Genomic DNA, 18,792 nt, shown 5'->3' on the forward strand with positions numbered 1-18,792 from the left:
TAGCGCTCTGTTTCTCGAATCTCTTAGGTTGACAAATATACTTGAAATGTCAACTTTCTCAACGTTGTCGGTTGATTTCTCGCAGAGGACACGCTGTGGCTTCTCAACGATCCATTTTCGTCGAACACGGGCTCGGAATTCGCATCTGAAAATTCCAGTCTTAGGGTTGAGCGTCACGTGACTAACACGCGACTCTGGCCGTTTGGTAAATATGGCGGAAGGTGGTTAGAAGACAGCGGAGCGAAGAGGGTGACATCCCCCTGAACCACTGCGACATTCGGGTCAGCCTCTAACTGTCAAGTGAGTGTTACGGGTCGATCCAAATGACTGGAATCGGCTGGAAATTTTTATAGGATCATTGAGATGTGATCCATTATAGCTACGTGGCGTTACTGGTTAAGAAACGGTTATGTGTTGTTCTCTAACTAGCTAGCAGCGAGGTAACGTTAGCCAGCCAGCCAGCTAACGTTAGTTAACGTTGCATTGCTAGCTAGCATAGCAACAGCTGACTACTAATAAGTGACTGGTGTTGTAGCTGACATTAACTAGCTATCTATAACTATTGGGTAATATTTATCATTAGACACACTACTATTGTTGCCGTCGTCAATACCAGACGTTGATGCCAGTTACCAGGCTAGCTATAATAGGGCAGTCTGACTTCGCTGTGTCTGAGTGATGATGCCATACAGCGTGATGAAACGGCACACAAGTTGTTAGCTAACCAGCTAACGTTAATATGACGGACAGTGACTAGCTAGCTAATACCAAAGTTTGAGCACCGTCATTGGCGTGATGTTTGCATCTGTGTGCTAAAGTGAAAGTGATTTGGCTTGTTGGTTCGCTGCCTAACTGTTCATTTCGATCAGTGAGACTGAGGACATCTGAACACACGGGTATGGCTACAGCAAGCTAGCAAGCCTCAGTTTAGCCATGCTAGCTCATTATTGTTTTGTAGCCAGTTAAGCCTAGCCAGCCACGAAAGAAGATGCATAGCTAGCTAACTTAATAGTTTACAGTGATACAGTGATTAAATATAGTAACTCGGTCCTGGCTTTTAAATAGTTTTATTTGGGCATACGGTTAAGATGTGTGTGCGACGGCATCCCAGCATGTTTAGAACGACGTCAGTTCAGGAAGTTGAAAATAGCAAGTCAGTGCAAACACGTGCATCGGTGCGGGTCACATTGGGACTAGATTATAAAGATTTTGGGCTATTTAACTGGATTTTAAATTAACACAATGAAGCATTTGAATTGCACAGTTGCATGATTGCGCGTAGGACTCGAGTCTTTAAAAAGTTCATAAACATTACCAATAGTGGCATTACCAATAGTGCTGGTCGCAACCTATTCTGGTTTACACTGTGTAATTTCTGAGTAGATTTTCATATCTGCACTTTGGTAAAACATATTTGTGTGTGAATGGTAGTAAAAAAAACAACGTGATCAGCTTTAACACGTTATCCCACATGGTCACATGGCATGGTAGCTCAGATTTATGAATAGAACTGTTTGAGAATATGACGCCGATTATGCATTGTACTCCTATGTAAAGAGACCAGCTTCATGCGATTATATTCATAACCTTCATTTTTATAAGCCAAGGGGAACCATGTTGTCATGTGTAGTGTGTGCATATATATTTCCTTTTGTGTCAGATTTCTTTTTACCATACCAAATTACTGCAAAGCTGCCATTTTTTGGGAAGATTCGATTCAGTCGTCAAAGGGTAGTGTTCGTAACAGGGTTGTCATCTTTTCTCTGTCAGATGGATCCAGGGCAGGATTTACTTCTGGCAGCCTTGAGCGAGAGCGGCATCTGCCCCAATGATCTGTTCGACTTTGAGCCTCAGGATGCTGCACAACCCTCTCCCATCCAGCAGGTAAGAAGGGGTTACATTTCAACAGAGTCGGATTGCATCCCCTGTCTTGGCTGCATGTACTTTTTGTTTCATGACTAATGGCCACCATTTTTTAGCAGTTGAAATGTGAGGACGCTGCTAAAAGTCAGTTATAGAGATGGGCTGTTATAGAGTAGAGATTCACTGCAGTCTTGTATTCCCCCTGATGATCATGTTTTAGTAATGTTTTACTCTTTTTCTAGTCCATTTCCATCAGTGCCCTGGACGTTGGTTTGGGGACAGAGACAGTGGGAGCTGTTCGGCCTGGGATAGCACCTCCAGCCACTACTACTCATACAGTCACCATAAGGGTAAGATCACTCGGCCACCTAATTTTTGCTGTATGCCATCTCCATTTGCCACTAATCCAGTTTAATGATTCTACTGTATCTGATGTTTTCACGATCTGCCATGACTGTCTGGTAGTCTGGTACGCTATTTGGTAACCACCTATCCAGTATCAATAACATGTTTTCTGGTTCCGATTTCCTCTTTCTCTGACAGCACAAGCCTCAGCCCTCAACCACAACATTTGTCTTAAATCAACTGAATCAGTTGCCATCTCTGGGAACAGTTGTTGTGACCAAACCATCTGCCACAAGCACCCCAAGACAGACCATTACAGTAACTAAGGTGGTACATACCACTCCTTCTGCCCTTCGTGGGTCCACATCAATCAACTCCTCCATGTCTCTCCCTTCCATGATATCCACAGTGATCCCCTCTGGTAGACAGCAGGTCAGTGCCAGGAGTATATCAGGAGCCTTTTGTTGGTCTCAAGTTGCCACTGACATTTCATTTAGAAAGTCAAAAAAACATTAGTGTAATCTGCGATTTCACGTTTATCACCTTTTGGTCTAACTCTAAATATACACAACTCTACAGCAGTGATGTGTGTATATTTCCGTTTCTTCCTTTTTTGGTTATTTTTGTCTGTTTTGTCTTGGGTGTGTCAGATCCAGCTGAGAGACCTGGTGAGGGCAGGCGGTGTGAAGAGCAGCGGTCTGAAGAGCAACAGCCTGGTGGAGCTCATGAAGCTCAAGCCCCCTCCTGACATAGCGCAGCCTGTAGCCACAGCAACGGCCACAGGAACCAGTGAGTCATGGAAACATGTGCATTTCCTAAGAAGCTGGCCAAGCCTCCTTCCCTTGTTTCCTTTCCTACCTTCCTCATGTTTGAAAGGACTTGGGTTGAGTGATGGAAAGGTTTCAATTGTTAGGGTGCAAGGAGCAGTGGTTCGGCTCGGCCTCAGGGTGTACGCAGTTCTGTGCATTCCTGTGATGAGTTTACCACGGCTGTCATTTATGTATGTTTGTTTATACTGTACTCTACTTTGTTGGAAAATGTTTGATTTTGGTTTCGTCAATGCCTCTATTATATTATTATCCACTGTCCATGGAGATTATAAACAGGATCATTCATGTTTTGCCCAATTCTCAATTCCTCGCAGAAATAATTCTGGTCACGACAAAGATGATCACTAAACAAGGTATGGCCAGGATCAAGATAGGGACAGGGATGGTATGTCTCACTGTCTTATGTCTCACAGGGTGAATAAAAAAACAATAAGGTATCCTCAACTGACCGGGTTTCATTCCTTCAAAGCAAGCAGGTGCTTGTTAAGGTCACACAAGTCATGTTTGGTCTTGTCTGTTGAGTCAGAAACATTATGAGTTAAATGTCTGATCTGTTAAATGTCTCCCCCCTGAGAGAAATTATATCTGAACCAGAAGATGCCCTGCAACTCACTGAGCTCGCTTAAGAATGGGCCCTAATACATCCTCTTTGGCAGATTGTTGAAGGGAGCTACATCCATTCAGTACACTGAGGTCTGTGTTCTCTCTCGACTCGTACAGCAGAGCTGAACAACGGGTTGAAGAAAGAGGTGTCGAGTAAAGATGTCGCACGGATCTGGGTGAACGAAGACCTCAAAGTGCGGAGCTTCTCACCTACTCTTGTGAGTATCTCCTAGTCACACTAATAAAGCGTCAGTCCTCCAACTATCCTTTCAATGTACTACCGCAGTGAGTTTTTGACTACTAAATTCGAGGGAATGTACCTAGAAATTAAGGTGTATTTCTGTGTAACAAGTACGGGTACAGGTACTTCGGAATTCTTGTAATCGCTTGTTCTTACAGTATTTTATCAGTACATAATTTCCTCATTCAGGTATACAGTTGTGCATAGTGTTCAATTGTTCGAGTGTTGTCAGGTGTTGGTTCAAGTGTACAGTAGTGCAGAGTCCGTTGTCTACTGTATAAACAAGGTGCTGGTGCGCGGGGTAGGAGGAGGGGGCGGGCAACAGGGGGTTATGGGTAGGGCTGTGTCAACAAGGGCGGGGGAGTGGGATTGAGAGATTGGTCCGTCGGTTAACTGTCCAAGTGGTGGGGTGGAGATAATGCGAACGGGTGGTAGCTGAGGTGGTTGGTGTCTTTTGTGATGGAGATGGCCTTCCTGCGGCAGCGTTGGTTGTAGAGATCCTCGATAGCTGGGAGCGCCACACCAGTGGTCTTCCGCACGCTCTTCCCCACCCTCTGGACTGCGTGCCTGTCGTGGGCGGTGGTGTTGCCGTACCAGGCTGCGATGCCTCCAGTCAGGATACTGCGGTAGAAGATCAGTGTGAATCCACTCCTCCGTTTCTCTGGCTTATAATGGTGTGGTCTTTGTGTAGAGACTCCCAGGAATGAAGGAGGACGAGGAACCCGAGGAGGAAGACGAGGAAGAGTTGGGTCATGCCGAGACTTATGCAGAGTACATGCCCATGAAGCGTAAGACTGCAATACTTGATTAGTCACAGCAATGAAGCCACATGTGGAATTGTTTATCACAGCATAACCCTGTGATATATTTCATACTTTGACCTAGCTGTTACATTTACTGCATAGGTTTAATGAAAGTAAAATACACTGGAATCAAATTAGTTCTTAAAAGGCGATATTCAAATTGAGGTTTCTATCCGCCCAGTGAGGATTGGGCTGCGGCATCCGGACCCGGTGGTGGAGACCAGCTCCCTGTCCAGCGTGAACCCTCCCAACGTGTGGTACAGACTCTCCATCCCCGAGGAGACCATCGACCGCGGCTGGCTCTCCGCTCTGCAGCTGGAGGCCATCACCTACGCCGCCCAGGTTAGGGTCCTCACGTGTGTATCTGACCAGGAGACCACTCCTGTCCTGCTATCTCCTACCGGTTGCATCCTAATTGGTTTTGCAGCTTGCAGTGTTTCTATTTGTACTAGTCCAGTTAAAATCGACGGCTGAGTGTTTCTCTAACGTCACATATTGTCTTGTACCTGCAGCAACACGAGACATTCCTACCTAACGGTGACAGAGCGTCATATCTGATTGGTGACGGAGCAGGCGTTGGAAAGGGCAGGACCATCGCTGGGATCATCTACGAGAACTACCTCCTCGGCAGGAAGAGATCCCTCTGGTACACAGCGGAACTCGTAGAATGGTTCAAACTCTCAGGGATGTTTTAAACACTGTTTTAATGTCATAACTCAACCTTTATCCATACCTTTCTATTGTTCTCCAGGTTCAGTGTTTCCAATGACCTGAAGTATGATGCTGAGCGGGACCTCAGAGATATTGGTGCGAAGAATATTCAGGTCCATTCACTAAACAAGGTACGGGATCCCTAGAAGTAACTGTCTGTAAATATGCTTGTTAGCTACTCTACTGGTTTTCAGTGTCAGAGTTTATTTGCCACTTTTGTACGGGTTTCGTGGTTCCTTTATTGTTAATTCTGTTATTCCCAGTTTAAATATGGAAAGATCTCCTCCAAACACAATGGGAGTGTGAAGAAGGGTGTGATCTTCGCTACCTACTCCTCCCTGATTGGAGAGAGCCAGTCTGGTGGGAAGTACAAGACGCGGTTCAAACAGCTCCTCCACTGGTGTGGGTCGGACTTTGATGGAGTTGTATCCTTTTTAAGTGGATGTAAAATTGTTGAAATTACCATTTTATTTATTATAACAGAGGATTAGTAGGAGCTATTTCAGTGAAAAAAAATTACAATGCCTTCTTTAACCAACTCCTGTAAGATTGTCTATGATGAATGTCATAAAGCCAAAAACGTGTGTCCAATCGGGTCATCTAAACCCACCAAGACTGGACTGGCTGTCCTGGAGCTGCAGAACAAACTGCCCAAAGCGCGGGTTGTGTATGCTAGCGCCACAGGTCAGTTAACAGAGCAGGTAGAAGCATTGGAAAATCTCCAGCAGAGATGGACGCTTCCTCATGTCACACGTTTGTCTTTCCAGGAGCCTCTGAGCCCCGGAACATGGCCTACATGAACCGACTGGGCATCTGGGGGGAGGGAACACCCTTCAAAGAGTTCAGTAACTTCATCCAAGCTGTCGAGCGAAGGTGAAAGGCCATTTCACTTCTAGGCAGTACGGTTTAATCTCTGCAAACAAGCACTGAATTGATTTATCAATTTGTCTATGACTTGGACCATGAACTGTTTTCAAAGGAAATTTCCAATCCCAAATTGCTGTTTTCCCATGGGTTCGCAGAGGTGTTGGTGCTATGGAGATAGTTGCCATGGATATGAAGCTGAGGGGCATGTACATTGCAAGGCAGCTGAGCTTCACCGGAGTGACGTTCAAGATCGAAGAGGTTCCTCTGACTCAGCACTACATCAAGATGTACAACAAGTCTGTGCGTCTGGTAAGGACCGGAGGTTTAAAAACAACTGGTAGATAAATTCTTCCAATAAAACTAAGTACGTCAGTCATGATAGTGAAAGCAATCCACTTACTGGCGATCATTGTTTCAGTGGGTGACTGCGCGTGAGAAGTTCCAGCAGGCCGCTAATCTGATGGACGCTGAGCAGCGCATGAGGAAGTCCATGTGGGGCCAGTTCTGGTCGGCTCACCAGAGGTTCTTCAAGTACCTCTGCATCGCCTCCAAAGTCCGCAGGGTGGTGCAGCTTGCCAGAGAGGAGGTTAAAAACGGAAAGGTGAAATGTTTGTTCAGACCGAATATTATTTAACATCTGTAGTCTGCTTGTGCAGGAAGGCTGTGATGCTAACTTCTGTGTGTGTGTTAGTCTAACCGGTCTGTCTCTTTGCAGTGTGTGGTCATCGGTCTCCAGTCAACAGGAGAAGCCCGGACACTGGAGGCCTTAGAGGAGGGAGGAGGAGAACTCAATGACTTTGTTTCCACAGCAAAGTAAGTCTTAACTTAACATGTGTTCCCAAAACGCCAAGCAAGGAAATCTCAGTTTTTGGTGTTCTAATAGGGCTGGGTATCGATTCGAATTTCAAGAATCGATTCGATTCCGATTCACAAGGTTCAGAATCGATTATCAAGATTCGATTCAATATCAATTTGGTTAGTGTTACTAAAACCTGTATTTTTTTTTTAGCTGTAACCTTAATTACATGACTACCAAGTTATGCAACACATCAATACTAGGGCCGGGCTGAAATCAATACTGATTTCCAAAAATGAATGTATGAATGAACCATTGAATGAATTAATGAACTATTCATTCCTTCATTTATTCATTCATTCATTAAATAAAAGAGCGATTTTGGGATTCATGAATCGATTCTGAATCATTTGATTCAGAATCGATGATGTTGATTGTGTTCTAATGGTGATTGTGTTCTAATGGTGATTGTGTTCTAATGGTGATTGTGTTCTCTGCGTTCCCAGGGGAGTGCTGCAGTCTCTGGTTGAGAAACACTTCCCTGCCCCCGACAGACAGAAGCTCTTCAGCCTGCTGGGTATCGACCTCTCTGCTAAGAAAACCCCCTCTCCCAACGACACCACAGCTGACCAGAAGGGCAAGAAGAGGAAAGGTAGGCAGCGTTTCCGCTCACAGACCCCAGCGGTCGCGCTCCGACCGGTCGAAGCTCCGTAGGCTATTATCCCACGCTTGGTTTCACGCTGCGTGGCTCGGTAGTTTTAGTTCCGCTTTCATACATGTTGAACTTCACAAACGCTTACTGCATGATGAGTCTCATCAGTTCTCTCAAATGTAGACGTGTCGCTGCGGTTACATAATGTCACGGCTCCATGCGTGCAGGTCCTGAGCTGAAGAAGCAGCCGAAGAAGCCTCGCAAATCCGGAGGCCTGTCAGGCAGCAGCTCGGAAGACAGCCTGTCAGAGGAGACGGACAAAGAGTCGGATAAAGAGGCGGAGAGCGACGACAGCTTCAAATCGGTCAGCTCGGGGGAGGATGACGACGACTTCAACCCCTTCCGGGATGAGTCCAGCACAGATGAAGAAGATGGTGAAAGATAAAGATATTATCTTGTCCATACGTCCTCATATGATGATACTGTACATCTGTTATGTTTTTCATCAATCCACAGTGAATATGATGTAAATAATTAATAATAACAATAATAATGTTGTTACATATATATATATACACACACACACTTATTTGGTAAGTAAGAACGTGACGTAAGAGATGGCCGTTTCTGTAACCTCCAAAATGTGTGATCTCTATGCAAATGAGCCATTACATCATCACCACTATTTTTAGGGGGGTTATAGAAACGGCTATATCAAATTCATACCCGCCAAATGATGCTCTCATCATATGCATGGTGGGTTGATGGGGGGGGGGGGGTTAGGTTAAGAGCCCCTTTGAAGGCACATGTTCCAAGTTTATAACGGCGTAATATAGGTTCTGACCTAGGTGACTTATCTATGCGTCGCAGATCCGTGGCTAATCCGAAAAGAACCAAAGAAAGGCAAGGAGAAGAAGAAGAAGAATAAGAGTAAGAAGAAGAAAAAGAGCATCGACCCCGACTCCATCCACAGTGCCTTGCTAGCGTCCGGGTTGGGCTCCACCAGACCGGCTTTCACCGCTCCCTCCCTGAAGAACCCCAGCCAGCCTGCCATACGTGAGGACGCTGTCCCTTCTGGGACATCACTCTGTCATAACCATTTTTAACGTGGGTTAAATGACTGAAGGGCCTGTTGAAATGGCCATGATGGGAAGGAGCACTAACCCCTCTGCCCCCCCCCCCAGTGAAGGCAGAGAGCGAGGACGGCTGTGTGACGAGTCAAGACGCCGTGGAGGACGCCCAGCAGATGAAGAGAGATCTCCTGGAGCAGCTGGAGAAACTGGCTCAGGATCTGCCTCCCAACACGCTGGATGAGCTCATAGACGAACTGGGAGGACCTGAGAATGTGGCAGAGGTACTGACCGCGCCTAGACCCTTTTGATCAAAGGTTGTTTACATTAATGATTACTTGCCTCACCTGGATGACTACACCTACTTACCTCACCATGCATGACTTAAAGGCACTTGATAGACTTTGCATCTTCTCTCCACTTCTCTGTAACAGATGACCGGTCGTAAAGGGCGGGTGGTCAGTAACGATGACGGCAGCATATCCTACGAGTCTCGCTCCGAGCTGGACGTCCCTGTGGAGATCCTGAACCTCACGGAGAAACAGAGATTCATGGATGGTGAAAAGGTATGTCCCGGCGTGACGAGTGTCCCCGGCGTGACGAGTGTCCCCGGCGTGACGAGTGTCCCCGGCGTGACGGGTGTCCAGAGTGACCTTATTAGTCAGGTGGTTTTGCAGATGGGAGTGAAAAGATTTCGGGATGAAAATGAATTGTCCTAATAAGAGTAAGGACCAACTCCTGTTTCCTCTCCACCAGAACATCGCCATCATCTCCGAGGCGGCGAGCTCCGGTATCTCCCTGCAGGCTGACCGCCGGGTCAAGAACCAACGCAGGAGGGTCCACATGACCCTGGAGCTGCCCTGGAGCGCTGACCGAGCCATCCAGCAGTTCGGTCAGTAGAAACTCACACAACGCCAAACACTTACTGTATGTACACGATGTCACACACGTATCTAATGCAAGTTTAAGTTTTATAAAGGGATTTATTGGATCTAATGTCCTCTTTTCTCTGCTGCCTGACAGGGAGAACCCACAGGTCTAACCAGGTCACAGCCCCAGAGTATGTCTTCCTTATATCTGAGCTTGCAGGAGAGCAGAGATTTGCATCCATCGTTGCCAAAAGGCTTGAGAGCCTGGTAAGAACTTATCGTCCGCTTGTTCAAGTGTTTGATTAAACTTCGGAAAATGTCGTCTTAATTGAATGTTCTAAACGAATGTCTCTGACAGGGCGCCCTCACTCATGGAGACAGAAGAGCCACGGAGACGAGAGACCTCAGCAGGTTCAACTTTGACAACAAGGTAAGATCCTCGTGCGTTTGGATCGCGTGTCTCTGTTTGTTTCAGTCTGTAACTTGACTCTTAAACCTCTGCTCTGCCCCACACAGTATGGCAGGAATGCTCTGGAAATAGTGATGAAGTCCATCGTCAACCTTGACACCCCGTTGGTGTCGCCCCCTGCTGACTTTGAAGGGGATTTTTTCAAAGGTATGAATCACAGGAGTTTACGTGCTTGATTAAGTCATAGGATCTACTTCCTTGTTTTTGGTTGTCTCTCACTTTGCAATGATCCTGCAATAGTTAATAATAACTCAAGTAAACGCTGCTTCTGGCATTCCAGAGTTTTTCCCTTGTATCATAAAACAGAGACTGGTGATTGTGGTGAAGGAACTCCCTATTGATTCTCTTTCAAATCCTCTACAGAAATCCGCAATGGGTTAATAGGAGTGGGGCTAATAAACGTGGAAGATCGAACCCGACTCCTTTCATTAGATAAAGGTAAGCACTGTTTCAGTTTTTGGATATAACGGACGGTCACCATGCACGCCTGGCAAAGACGGTGTTATACAAGTGTTTTCTGGTTCTATCTCTAGTCTCACACCTCTCTTCTCTCCTGTATTTTGTATGTCCCTATAGTGTATTGTATTCTCAATTGTATCGTTGTATGTGTGTAGTACTATTATGTACGCTCTTCTATTTTGATTTGTAACTATATTGTGTCTCACAACTCATTGTGAGTGGTCCTTAACTTTTTATTATTGCACTTTTGTACTAATGTGATGGAAATGTCTGTTAAGGAGTGACACAAAATTAAAAATTATCTATCTATCTCCTGGTCAGACTACAACAACATCGGTAAGTTCCTGAACCGTATCCTGGGGATGGAAGTCCAGCAGCAGAACGCCTTGTTTCAGTACTTCTCTGACACGCTGGGGGCGGTCATACAGGACGCCAAGAAGAACGGCAGATACGACATGGGCATTCTGGGTAAGACGGGATCACGGCTGTATCACCCCGCCTTTTAAAATAACATCTTCGTTAAAATTTCTGAATAAGGGATACGCACGTGTCTTGACAAACCCAGTTCTAATTTTTTGCTGTAAAATCTACAGTCCGCAGTCTCGCAACCATGTTTAACCATGTGCCTCTCCCCGCTAACAGATCTAGGATCTGGGGATGAGAAGGTCAAGAAGGCAGACTCCAAAAGGTTCCTCACCCCGGGCTACTCCACGTCAGGACACGTGGAGCTTTACACTGTACGTTTAACCATGGGCGCCGAGTCCACCTCTAACCAAATCATGTCCGATCGAGGGGCTGTAGAGAACAGCAGTGTTGCCCAGGCCTCTCTGTAACCACCTGTCTTCCCCGGTCTCAGGTGAGCGTGGAGAGGGGGTTGTCCTGGGAGGAAGCCACCCATGCCTGGGCCGAGCAGAGTGGACCAGATGATGGCTTCTATGTGCAGGTAGGAGGAATCTCATCCCGAAAAAAAAGTGCGTACATCAATATACCTCCACACACACACACGGGTCACTCACCACCACAAATCTGACTACCAGTCTACATGTCGTTCGTTCATAACACTTGGATGTCGTCATCAGGTGAGGAATAACAGGAAGACGGCCATCTTGGTGAAGGAGGTGAACACCAAGAAGAGGCTGTTCCTGGTGTTCAGGCCCAACACAGGGAAGCAGCTGAAACTGGAGACCTACACCGACATCAAGAAGAAGTGTAAAAAGGTCAGAGAAAACTTTGAAACACGTAATCGGAGATCTGTGTGTAACTCGGCCTTTTATACGATCAGACCTGCAAATTCCTCAGCGCCTTTCGGCTACAGTTGCCGTTTTTAGTGTCAACCAGGTCATTCACGTGAATCGTGTAGATACGGGGAGTTCTTCAGAAAAGCGGTCGGGGGGGGGGAGTGGGCACTGGGTGCGGTCGGGGGGGTGGGGGCTGGGTGCGGACCGGGGGGTGGGGGCTGGGTGCGGTCCGGGGGGTGGGGGTGGGGGCTGAGTGAGTGAGTGAGTGAAGAGAGAAGACTGCACAATAGGTCCCCTCCGTGTGCTGGCAGAGAAAAGGCTCACAGATTACACATTGCATCATTAATATTATGTTGCCACCATATCCGTTTATGTTTATGCAAACAATTTCGAAGTTCTTAAAAAGCGGTTCATACTAAAGCAGAACAGACACTTGTAAAAATGTTCAGTGTGCCTTGTTGCACTGAGGTTACCGGCAGCACTAAAAGACAAATTTGGGAGGAAGTAGGCAGGCCATTCTAGTCTGATATCAGAATTACCAACTAGTTACATTCCATCAGTCAACTTTGAAGCGAGGTGATCCGAACGTCTGGACCCCGGCTAAGGCTATTCAGTATGATCCCGCAATTCTGAACAGATATCTGTCATAAAACGTTCTCCTTAATACGCAGTCTAATTGCTAATTCCTTGTGTCAATTATGTTTTTATCACCAGTCAATCAGTTACGATTGAACACACCTATTCAACAGTATTCCTAGGCCACGTTTACACGTATGTAGGTTAACACGGACCCTGGACCTTGGGATCTTGTCACCTTCACTACTCTGGATTTAGCAGGTCTGATAATGCTTTTATATATTGGTAGGGAAGATGTGATGGCTCATGATGCGTTTGGTCTGGAAACAGGTCTTATCAGATGACGCCAAGCAGCACTGGATCGACCAGTACAAGTCCTCTGCAAAGATCTGCTCTCATGCATATTGGTGGGTACAACAACAATCCGGTCCTTCACTAAACCGACACGCCGCGTCTTCGCGTGCGCGACCCTGTCTTCCTGCACGGGTCGCTGACGTCTGTCCCCCTCTCTGCCCAGGCGTGGTAACTGTAAGAAGGCATCGGTGGGTCTGCAGTGTGACATCGGCCTGCGCTGTAGGACGTACTACGTGCTCTGCGGCTCGGTGCTCAGCGTGTGGACTAAGGTGGAGGGCGTCCTCGCCTCCGTCAGCGGAACCAACGTCAAGATGCAGATCGTCCGGCTCAGGACAGAGGACGGTCAGAGGATAGTAGGTGGGTCAGAGGATAGTAGGTGGGTCGGAGGATAGTAGGTGGGTCGGAGGATAGGAGGTGGGTCGGAGGATAGGAGGTGGGTCGGAGGATAGGAGGTGGGTCGGAGGATAGGAGGTGGGTCGGAGGATAGGAGGTGGGTCGGAGGATAGGAGGTGGGTCGGAGGATAGTAGGTGGGTCGGAGGATAGTAGGTGGGTCGGAGGATAGTAGGTGGGTCAGAGGATAGGTGGGTCGGAGGATAGGTGGGTCGGAGGATAGGTGGTGGGTCGGAGGATAGGAGGTGGGTCGGAGGATAGCAGGTGGGTCGGAGGATAGCAGGTGGGTCGGAGGATAGCAGGTGGGTCGGAGGATAGCAGGTGGGTCGGAGGATAGCAGGTGGGTCAGAGGATAGGTGGGTCAGAGGATAGGTGGGTCGGAGGATAGGAGGTGGGTCGGAGGATAGCAGGTGGGTCGGAGGATAGCAGGTGGGTCGGAGGATAGCAGGTGGGTCGGAGGATAGCAGGTGGGTCGGAGGATAGTAGGTGGGTCGACGCGGGAGAGAATCCTGCCGCCCAGATGAAGGGGAAACAAATGGACAAGAGATATAAATACACATTTTGTCTTGAGTAATAAACATGCCATTTACTTGTCTCGCACATCATTTAATTGGCAGCAATTGATGTGCTTTGTTGTGTTTTACAGGCCTTATCATTCCAGCAAACTGCGTGTCACCCCTGACCAATATCCTGTCGTCGTCAGACCAGTCTCAGCAGCTGGCGGTGCAGCAGCAACAGAAGTGGCAGCAGCTCCACCCCCAAAGCCTCAGTCAAACGGCCAACACATAGCATGGGCTGAACCGCTCACCGCCAGGGGGATTCAAGCCCCCCGCCCCCATCTCCCATCGTCTTGAGTTCACGTCCCAACCTGACGGGATTAGACTCTCGATCTCCTCCACTGCTCAGAAAGCTCCGGTGCCACTAGCTACCCCGCAACCTACTCCCTCAGAAACGCCCATCTTTTCTGAGGGACAGAGGTGCCGCGTTTAAGCTGTGGTACTCTTGAGATGCAACGCAGTGGTAGTAGAGAAGCCGTTTCAGGGCTTCTGTCCAAAGAGGCCGTTTTAACCTAGAGGAGTTTGCTGGATGAAGATTGAAGAGGAGGCTGCATTAAAAAGGGGGACAGTATGCAAGTGGAAGTGGGGGAGAAGACGTAATAAGGCTATTCGGTTACCTTCCTCCGCTCTAAGCTCTGTTTAAACAATGCCCTGTGCTTTCCGTTTGTGATCTCTTCTAAGACTTCCTTCTCCACTGAAGTCTTAGAATCGAATGTCTGTTTTGTTTCGTAATGGACACAGGACAGTGCTCAGGGGTTAGTTCAACTACAGTGACCCTTTTTTTTTCCCCTTTCTTTTTTTTTTTTTCTTTTTTTCTTTTTTTTTTTTTCAAGTCAATTGACATTTACAAAATGTCTACCTGAAATGCATGACCATACCCCAAATCCTTTCTTCTTGAACTTTTGGTTTCTTACAAATACTTATATCCTGTTTCTTTCAGGCCAACAAAACTGAAGTGCATTCAACATTTGTGTTATCCCTGTACCTACGTATGGAGATGGTTTCCCAAAGCCTTTCTACCAGAAGTAACAGACTAACAGTTCGACCACCAATAGAACACCAGTGTTCCATTTTTCAAATTTCACTCAATTCTCCCATATAAAGCCAGATGTTTAGCCTGTCAATTACTTGGCTTGGTTATGCAGTGAAACAACTAAATATTCATGTACAAAGGTTTTGGGAAACCACTCCCAAGTTGTGTTTACAGCCAGACTATCAAAGATGTGATATAGCATGATTTCATCACTGTCCCATCTAAGTTATTTTCCTGCATTCTAAACGGGTTTCTGGTGACGATACAGGCTGCTGGATACTAAGTATCAGTTTAGTAAACTGTTCTAAACCTCTCCTATTTGGTAAACTTCATCTTTGTGTCCTCTAAATTCTCCAGGGACAGTATACATCTTCACCAGTAGAGACAAGTAATATAGAAATGCATATCTATTCTCTGAAGTGTAAGGGACAGCAAATCTTAAAAGCTAAACTGGAATATCCTCCAATATAAATCAGTCAATGTTGCGTGTTCTCTGATTGGTACTTTCTCCATTTCCTCCATTGTTGAATTCATGCCATATGTGATGTACAGGGGCAGAAGACTTTATAAATAGCTTTCTTTGGTTTTGAGTGCTGTAGAATGTGACGCCAGATCAGGCTGTTGGGATGCTTAATTTCTGTACCAGTGTGTATGGAGTCATATCCAATTTCGGCTTAGTTTGTTGAAACACTTGAAGGGGACAGTGTTTCATCCTTGCACGAGTTGCACTACTGACTGATTTTATTGTACAAATAATCTGAATTGTATGATTTGAATGAGTGCAAGATGTCTACCTCTTGCAAATGACCAATAAACCCTGAGGACACAATTTGAATTGTAGCCTGACTTGATTCGTAGGCTAATACGTTTCCAATGTTTACACAGTCGCACCAAAATGGATTTTGAATTGATGAATACTAGTCTTGACGTTCTGTTGGGTATGCAATTCCACTGTGTATGTGACAATATGACATGGCAACACAATAGGGATGCACATGGAACCCAGATCAACTCAAAAAGGCATGACGCTGAAAGACATGATTGGGCCACATAGCATCGTGGCTGTAATTAGCTGCTTGTCCACCAATGGTCAATGGAGTGACTGCGTCCTGTCCCGCTAAACTAGAGAGGGGGCCCCCTTATCAGCGCGGACCCTAGACCACCCTGTTCCGCCGTGGGACCGGAGAACAAAACCTGCAATCCGACTACTCGGCCCACGTGGAATGGAATGATTTTTTAAATGTATTTACCTGATATAGATTTTAACTTATAATATTTAATCAAGATAAGATAACTTGAAGGGTAAAGTATTATTGAGGCAGCAATGGATGCGACTCCTCAGACAAAGACAGGTATGTAAAAATAACTCCTTTTTCAGTAGACGCGGAATTGATTTTTTTCTTTTTTTAAGAAAAGAAAGTATGCTCCCAATCTTGACAAACACTTTTCCTGTTATGTTTGTGTGAAGGAAGTAAAGTTTTTAGTAGGCCGATTGTCTTAAATCTCTCCCGTCTGTAGTCAGTTGACTGTTTGGCTTGGGCTACAATGTTATCTTCAATGAGTATAACGCTGTAAAACTTTCCCATGTGCTCAGCTGCGTCCTTGATGTAACAATCTCTTCTAACTTAATTAAATTATATTCTTATAGTTTTCGTTTGTCAATCTGACGCGGGGAGTGTGTTTTCTGTTCATTTGTATTGATTCATCAAAGAAATCAGTTTTAACCATTTTCTGACAGGATAGCCGACAGAATGGACAGTTGTAGATATAATGCATTGTGGGTGTCAATATAAAGTGACGGCCATATTTGCCGGTGCCGCTGTTGTAAACAAAAAGTGAGAGACAGACGCTTCACTGAATTTCGGGTCATTTTTATTTCTTTAATTTACAATGTCTCTGGGAATGTCTTATAAACCCAATGTCCATCAGCACATTCCGGGAACTTCCGGGAGTCAGGGTAAGGAAAAAATATCGGTTAAAACTGAAGCATCCATCCGTTTTGTCGAATGTTAAATTCGGGGTCTCGGTGAATACCTGGAGAAAGACCGCGTCTGTAGTTTTTGTCCAGTTATATATATAGGGTCAGATCCTGGGAGCTAGGCTAATTCATATCCGCCATTATTACTAATGTAAAAAGCCCCATATATCTTCTGCATCGGTAAAAGAAGGTCAGGGATGCGAAATGTCCTTTTCCGAAAGCGATGCCCCGTTCTTCTTTGTCCGAATCCTGCCGGGAGGGTGCCGTTACATTGTGACAAAAATGTATCACTTTGGCTTCTTAAGTCAGCCCTGTTCCGTTTCCTCCATGATAGTCCCTCGCGCAGAGCTGTTGATTGATCTTCCAGGGTATTCTTTTATGACCCATCGAGGACATCTAGTGTTTGACGACGCTTATTGCATTCAGACAACATGCCCCGAGTAACTTCGCTTCAGTTTGTACTGGAACATAAGCTATTCTACATTTTGATAGACAGTTGATTTACTCAAAACAACTTGGAGCAAGCTGACCTCGATTTGTTCATTTGTTTCTCTCTCAGCAGTTGGAAACCTCCAATCTCCCACAGCCAACCTTGCCACTTTACAGTCATACAGGCCCATTGTGAATGATTATGGACCACCCTCCTTAGGATTCTCACAGGTACATGAAAACTGGAGAAAGAACACCCTAATGAAAACTGGAGAAAGAACACCCTACTCACAACATTTTGATGTGAAGGAATATCAGATCTGATGATGTGCCTGTTACCGTCCTGTTTTCCTGCCAGGGTTCCAGTGGAAGCCAAGTGCCTCAGAGTAAATACGCAGAGCTGTTGGCAATCATCGAGGAGCTCGGCAAGGAGATCAGACCCACGTATGCAGGAAGTAAGAGTGCAATGGAGAGACTAAAACGAGGTAAGGATACTTAAGCTGTGTTTGGAATCGCTCCCTATTCACTATATAGTGCACTATATAGGGCGTCAGCCATTTTGTTTGTAGTGTCCGAATTCTCCACGGAATTTTCGTTCCCTATATAGTCCACTATTTATTACCCACAATTCACCTTGATTTGCAGGGAACAGTGCATGTACCCTACATTTTCTCCGTTCCCTAGGTAGTTCACTACATGGTGAACCCTATATAGGGAATGGGGAACGTGGGAGCGATTCCGAACACAGCTTTAGAGAGCACTCACACACATCCAGAGTAGGAGGAGCTGGTCAAAGCAAGCAAAAGTCCAAAATGTGAGGAGTCAAAACTTCCTAGTGAATGCATTTATGAAGTAAGTGTGCAGAGTGTGCTGTCCCTACTCATGAGCACTAGGAAGGTTTGACTCCTCGTATGTTTGAGGGAAGGACACTGTCCACACTATGTACTGTACACCACATCTACTACATGGTGATTACATACTTGATGGTAAAACCATATGTAGCATTGGCTGCTTAGTAGGCCGTATGTCTACATGGCCAGACAACTCTACACCTTCGTTCAAAACTTACCATTTGGTGAATGATGATTTCAAATTAAGATGGCTTCTTTCTTTTTCCTCCCCAACAAAGGTATAATTCATGCCAGGGGACTGGTGCGTGAATGCTTGGCAGAAACGGAGAGGAACGCTAGATCCTAGTCCTGGAAGCATACTCCTCTCCAAAAAGAAGAATCAACTGTGTGTTTATTATTATTTTTTAAAAGTTGCATGGTATTTCCCCCTTAGGAGAAATGAAACAAATGAGTTGGGTTGGGGGGTTGGGAGGGGGGTTATGTATAAAGATACACATGAAATATGGTTGTGATTTGTGGAGGAGGAAGGAAGCGTTGGGATTGGGTTTTATTTGTGCCCCACTTTGGGGTCGTAGTTTCTTCACTTCATATTTAAAACATATAGTGATTTCTGCATGTAAATGATCCCAATGTGGCCAACGGTTCATTGTAGACACTGCATGGCTTGTACTGGGCTAGTCTAGGATAGAAGAGGAACTCTTTTGATATTTGGTCTGAATTTCAGATCCTTATAACACAGATTGGTGGATAAGCAAATGATAGAAATGTGCCAAAATACATTGGTTCATTCTAGTTTTTTTTGTTTGT

The 18,792-nt window shown here is 45.8% G+C and overlaps 2 protein-coding genes across 2 annotated transcripts; both read left to right on the plus strand.

The window, feature by feature from the left end:
* Positions 1 to 87: 87 nt before the first annotated feature.
* Positions 88 to 14,475, plus strand: sbno1 (strawberry notch homolog 1). Its single transcript, XM_084449683.1, has 34 exons — positions 88 to 300; positions 1,771 to 1,884; positions 2,106 to 2,213; positions 2,407 to 2,640; positions 2,859 to 2,997; positions 3,353 to 3,391; positions 3,759 to 3,859; positions 4,574 to 4,670; positions 4,867 to 5,027; positions 5,198 to 5,331; positions 5,437 to 5,527; positions 5,660 to 5,821; positions 5,945 to 6,080; positions 6,164 to 6,269; positions 6,419 to 6,572; positions 6,682 to 6,864; positions 6,979 to 7,076; positions 7,566 to 7,711; positions 7,939 to 8,145; positions 8,582 to 8,767; positions 8,896 to 9,065; positions 9,216 to 9,347; positions 9,538 to 9,673; positions 9,805 to 9,917; positions 10,009 to 10,080; positions 10,167 to 10,266; positions 10,483 to 10,557; positions 10,900 to 11,046; positions 11,221 to 11,315; positions 11,435 to 11,521; positions 11,658 to 11,795; positions 12,723 to 12,799; positions 12,910 to 13,103; positions 13,784 to 14,475. Exons 2-34 carry the CDS (start codon positions 1,771 to 1,773, stop codon positions 13,924 to 13,926), a joined length of 4,275 nt encoding a protein of 1,424 aa, XP_084305809.1. The 5' UTR covers positions 88 to 300; the 3' UTR covers positions 13,927 to 14,475.
* A 2,142-nt stretch (positions 14,476 to 16,617) lies between these two features.
* cdk2ap1 (cyclin dependent kinase 2 associated protein 1) lies at positions 16,618 to 18,338 on the plus strand (the record flags this gene model as incomplete). The annotated part of the gene is made up of 4 exons (XM_084449741.1): positions 16,618 to 16,684; positions 17,265 to 17,365; positions 17,493 to 17,619; positions 18,264 to 18,338. The coding sequence occupies 4 exons, from the start codon at positions 16,618 to 16,620 to the stop codon at positions 18,329 to 18,331; spliced, it is 363 nt and encodes a 120-aa protein (XP_084305867.1). The 3' UTR covers positions 18,332 to 18,338.
* Between the last annotated feature and the right edge of the window lie 454 nt (positions 18,339 to 18,792).

This window comes from Borostomias antarcticus, assembly GCF_949987555.1.
Source record: "Borostomias antarcticus genome assembly, chromosome: 2".
Lineage (NCBI taxonomy): Eukaryota > Metazoa > Chordata > Actinopteri > Stomiiformes > Stomiidae > Borostomias > Borostomias antarcticus.

Bases quoted from the DNA above. Each gene is read 5' to 3' on its own strand.
- sbno1 (XM_084449683.1), top strand. From the start codon at position 1,771: ATGGATCCAGGGCAGGATTTACTTCTGGCAGCCTTGAGCGAGAGCGGC. The intron at 3,392-3,758 runs GTATGGCCAGGA...CGACTCGTACAG, and splicing joins AAAGATGATCACTAAACAAG to CAGAGCTGAACAACGGGTTG. The intron at 6,573-6,681 runs GTAAGGACCGGA...TCATTGTTTCAG, and splicing joins ACAACAAGTCTGTGCGTCTG to TGGGTGACTGCGCGTGAGAA.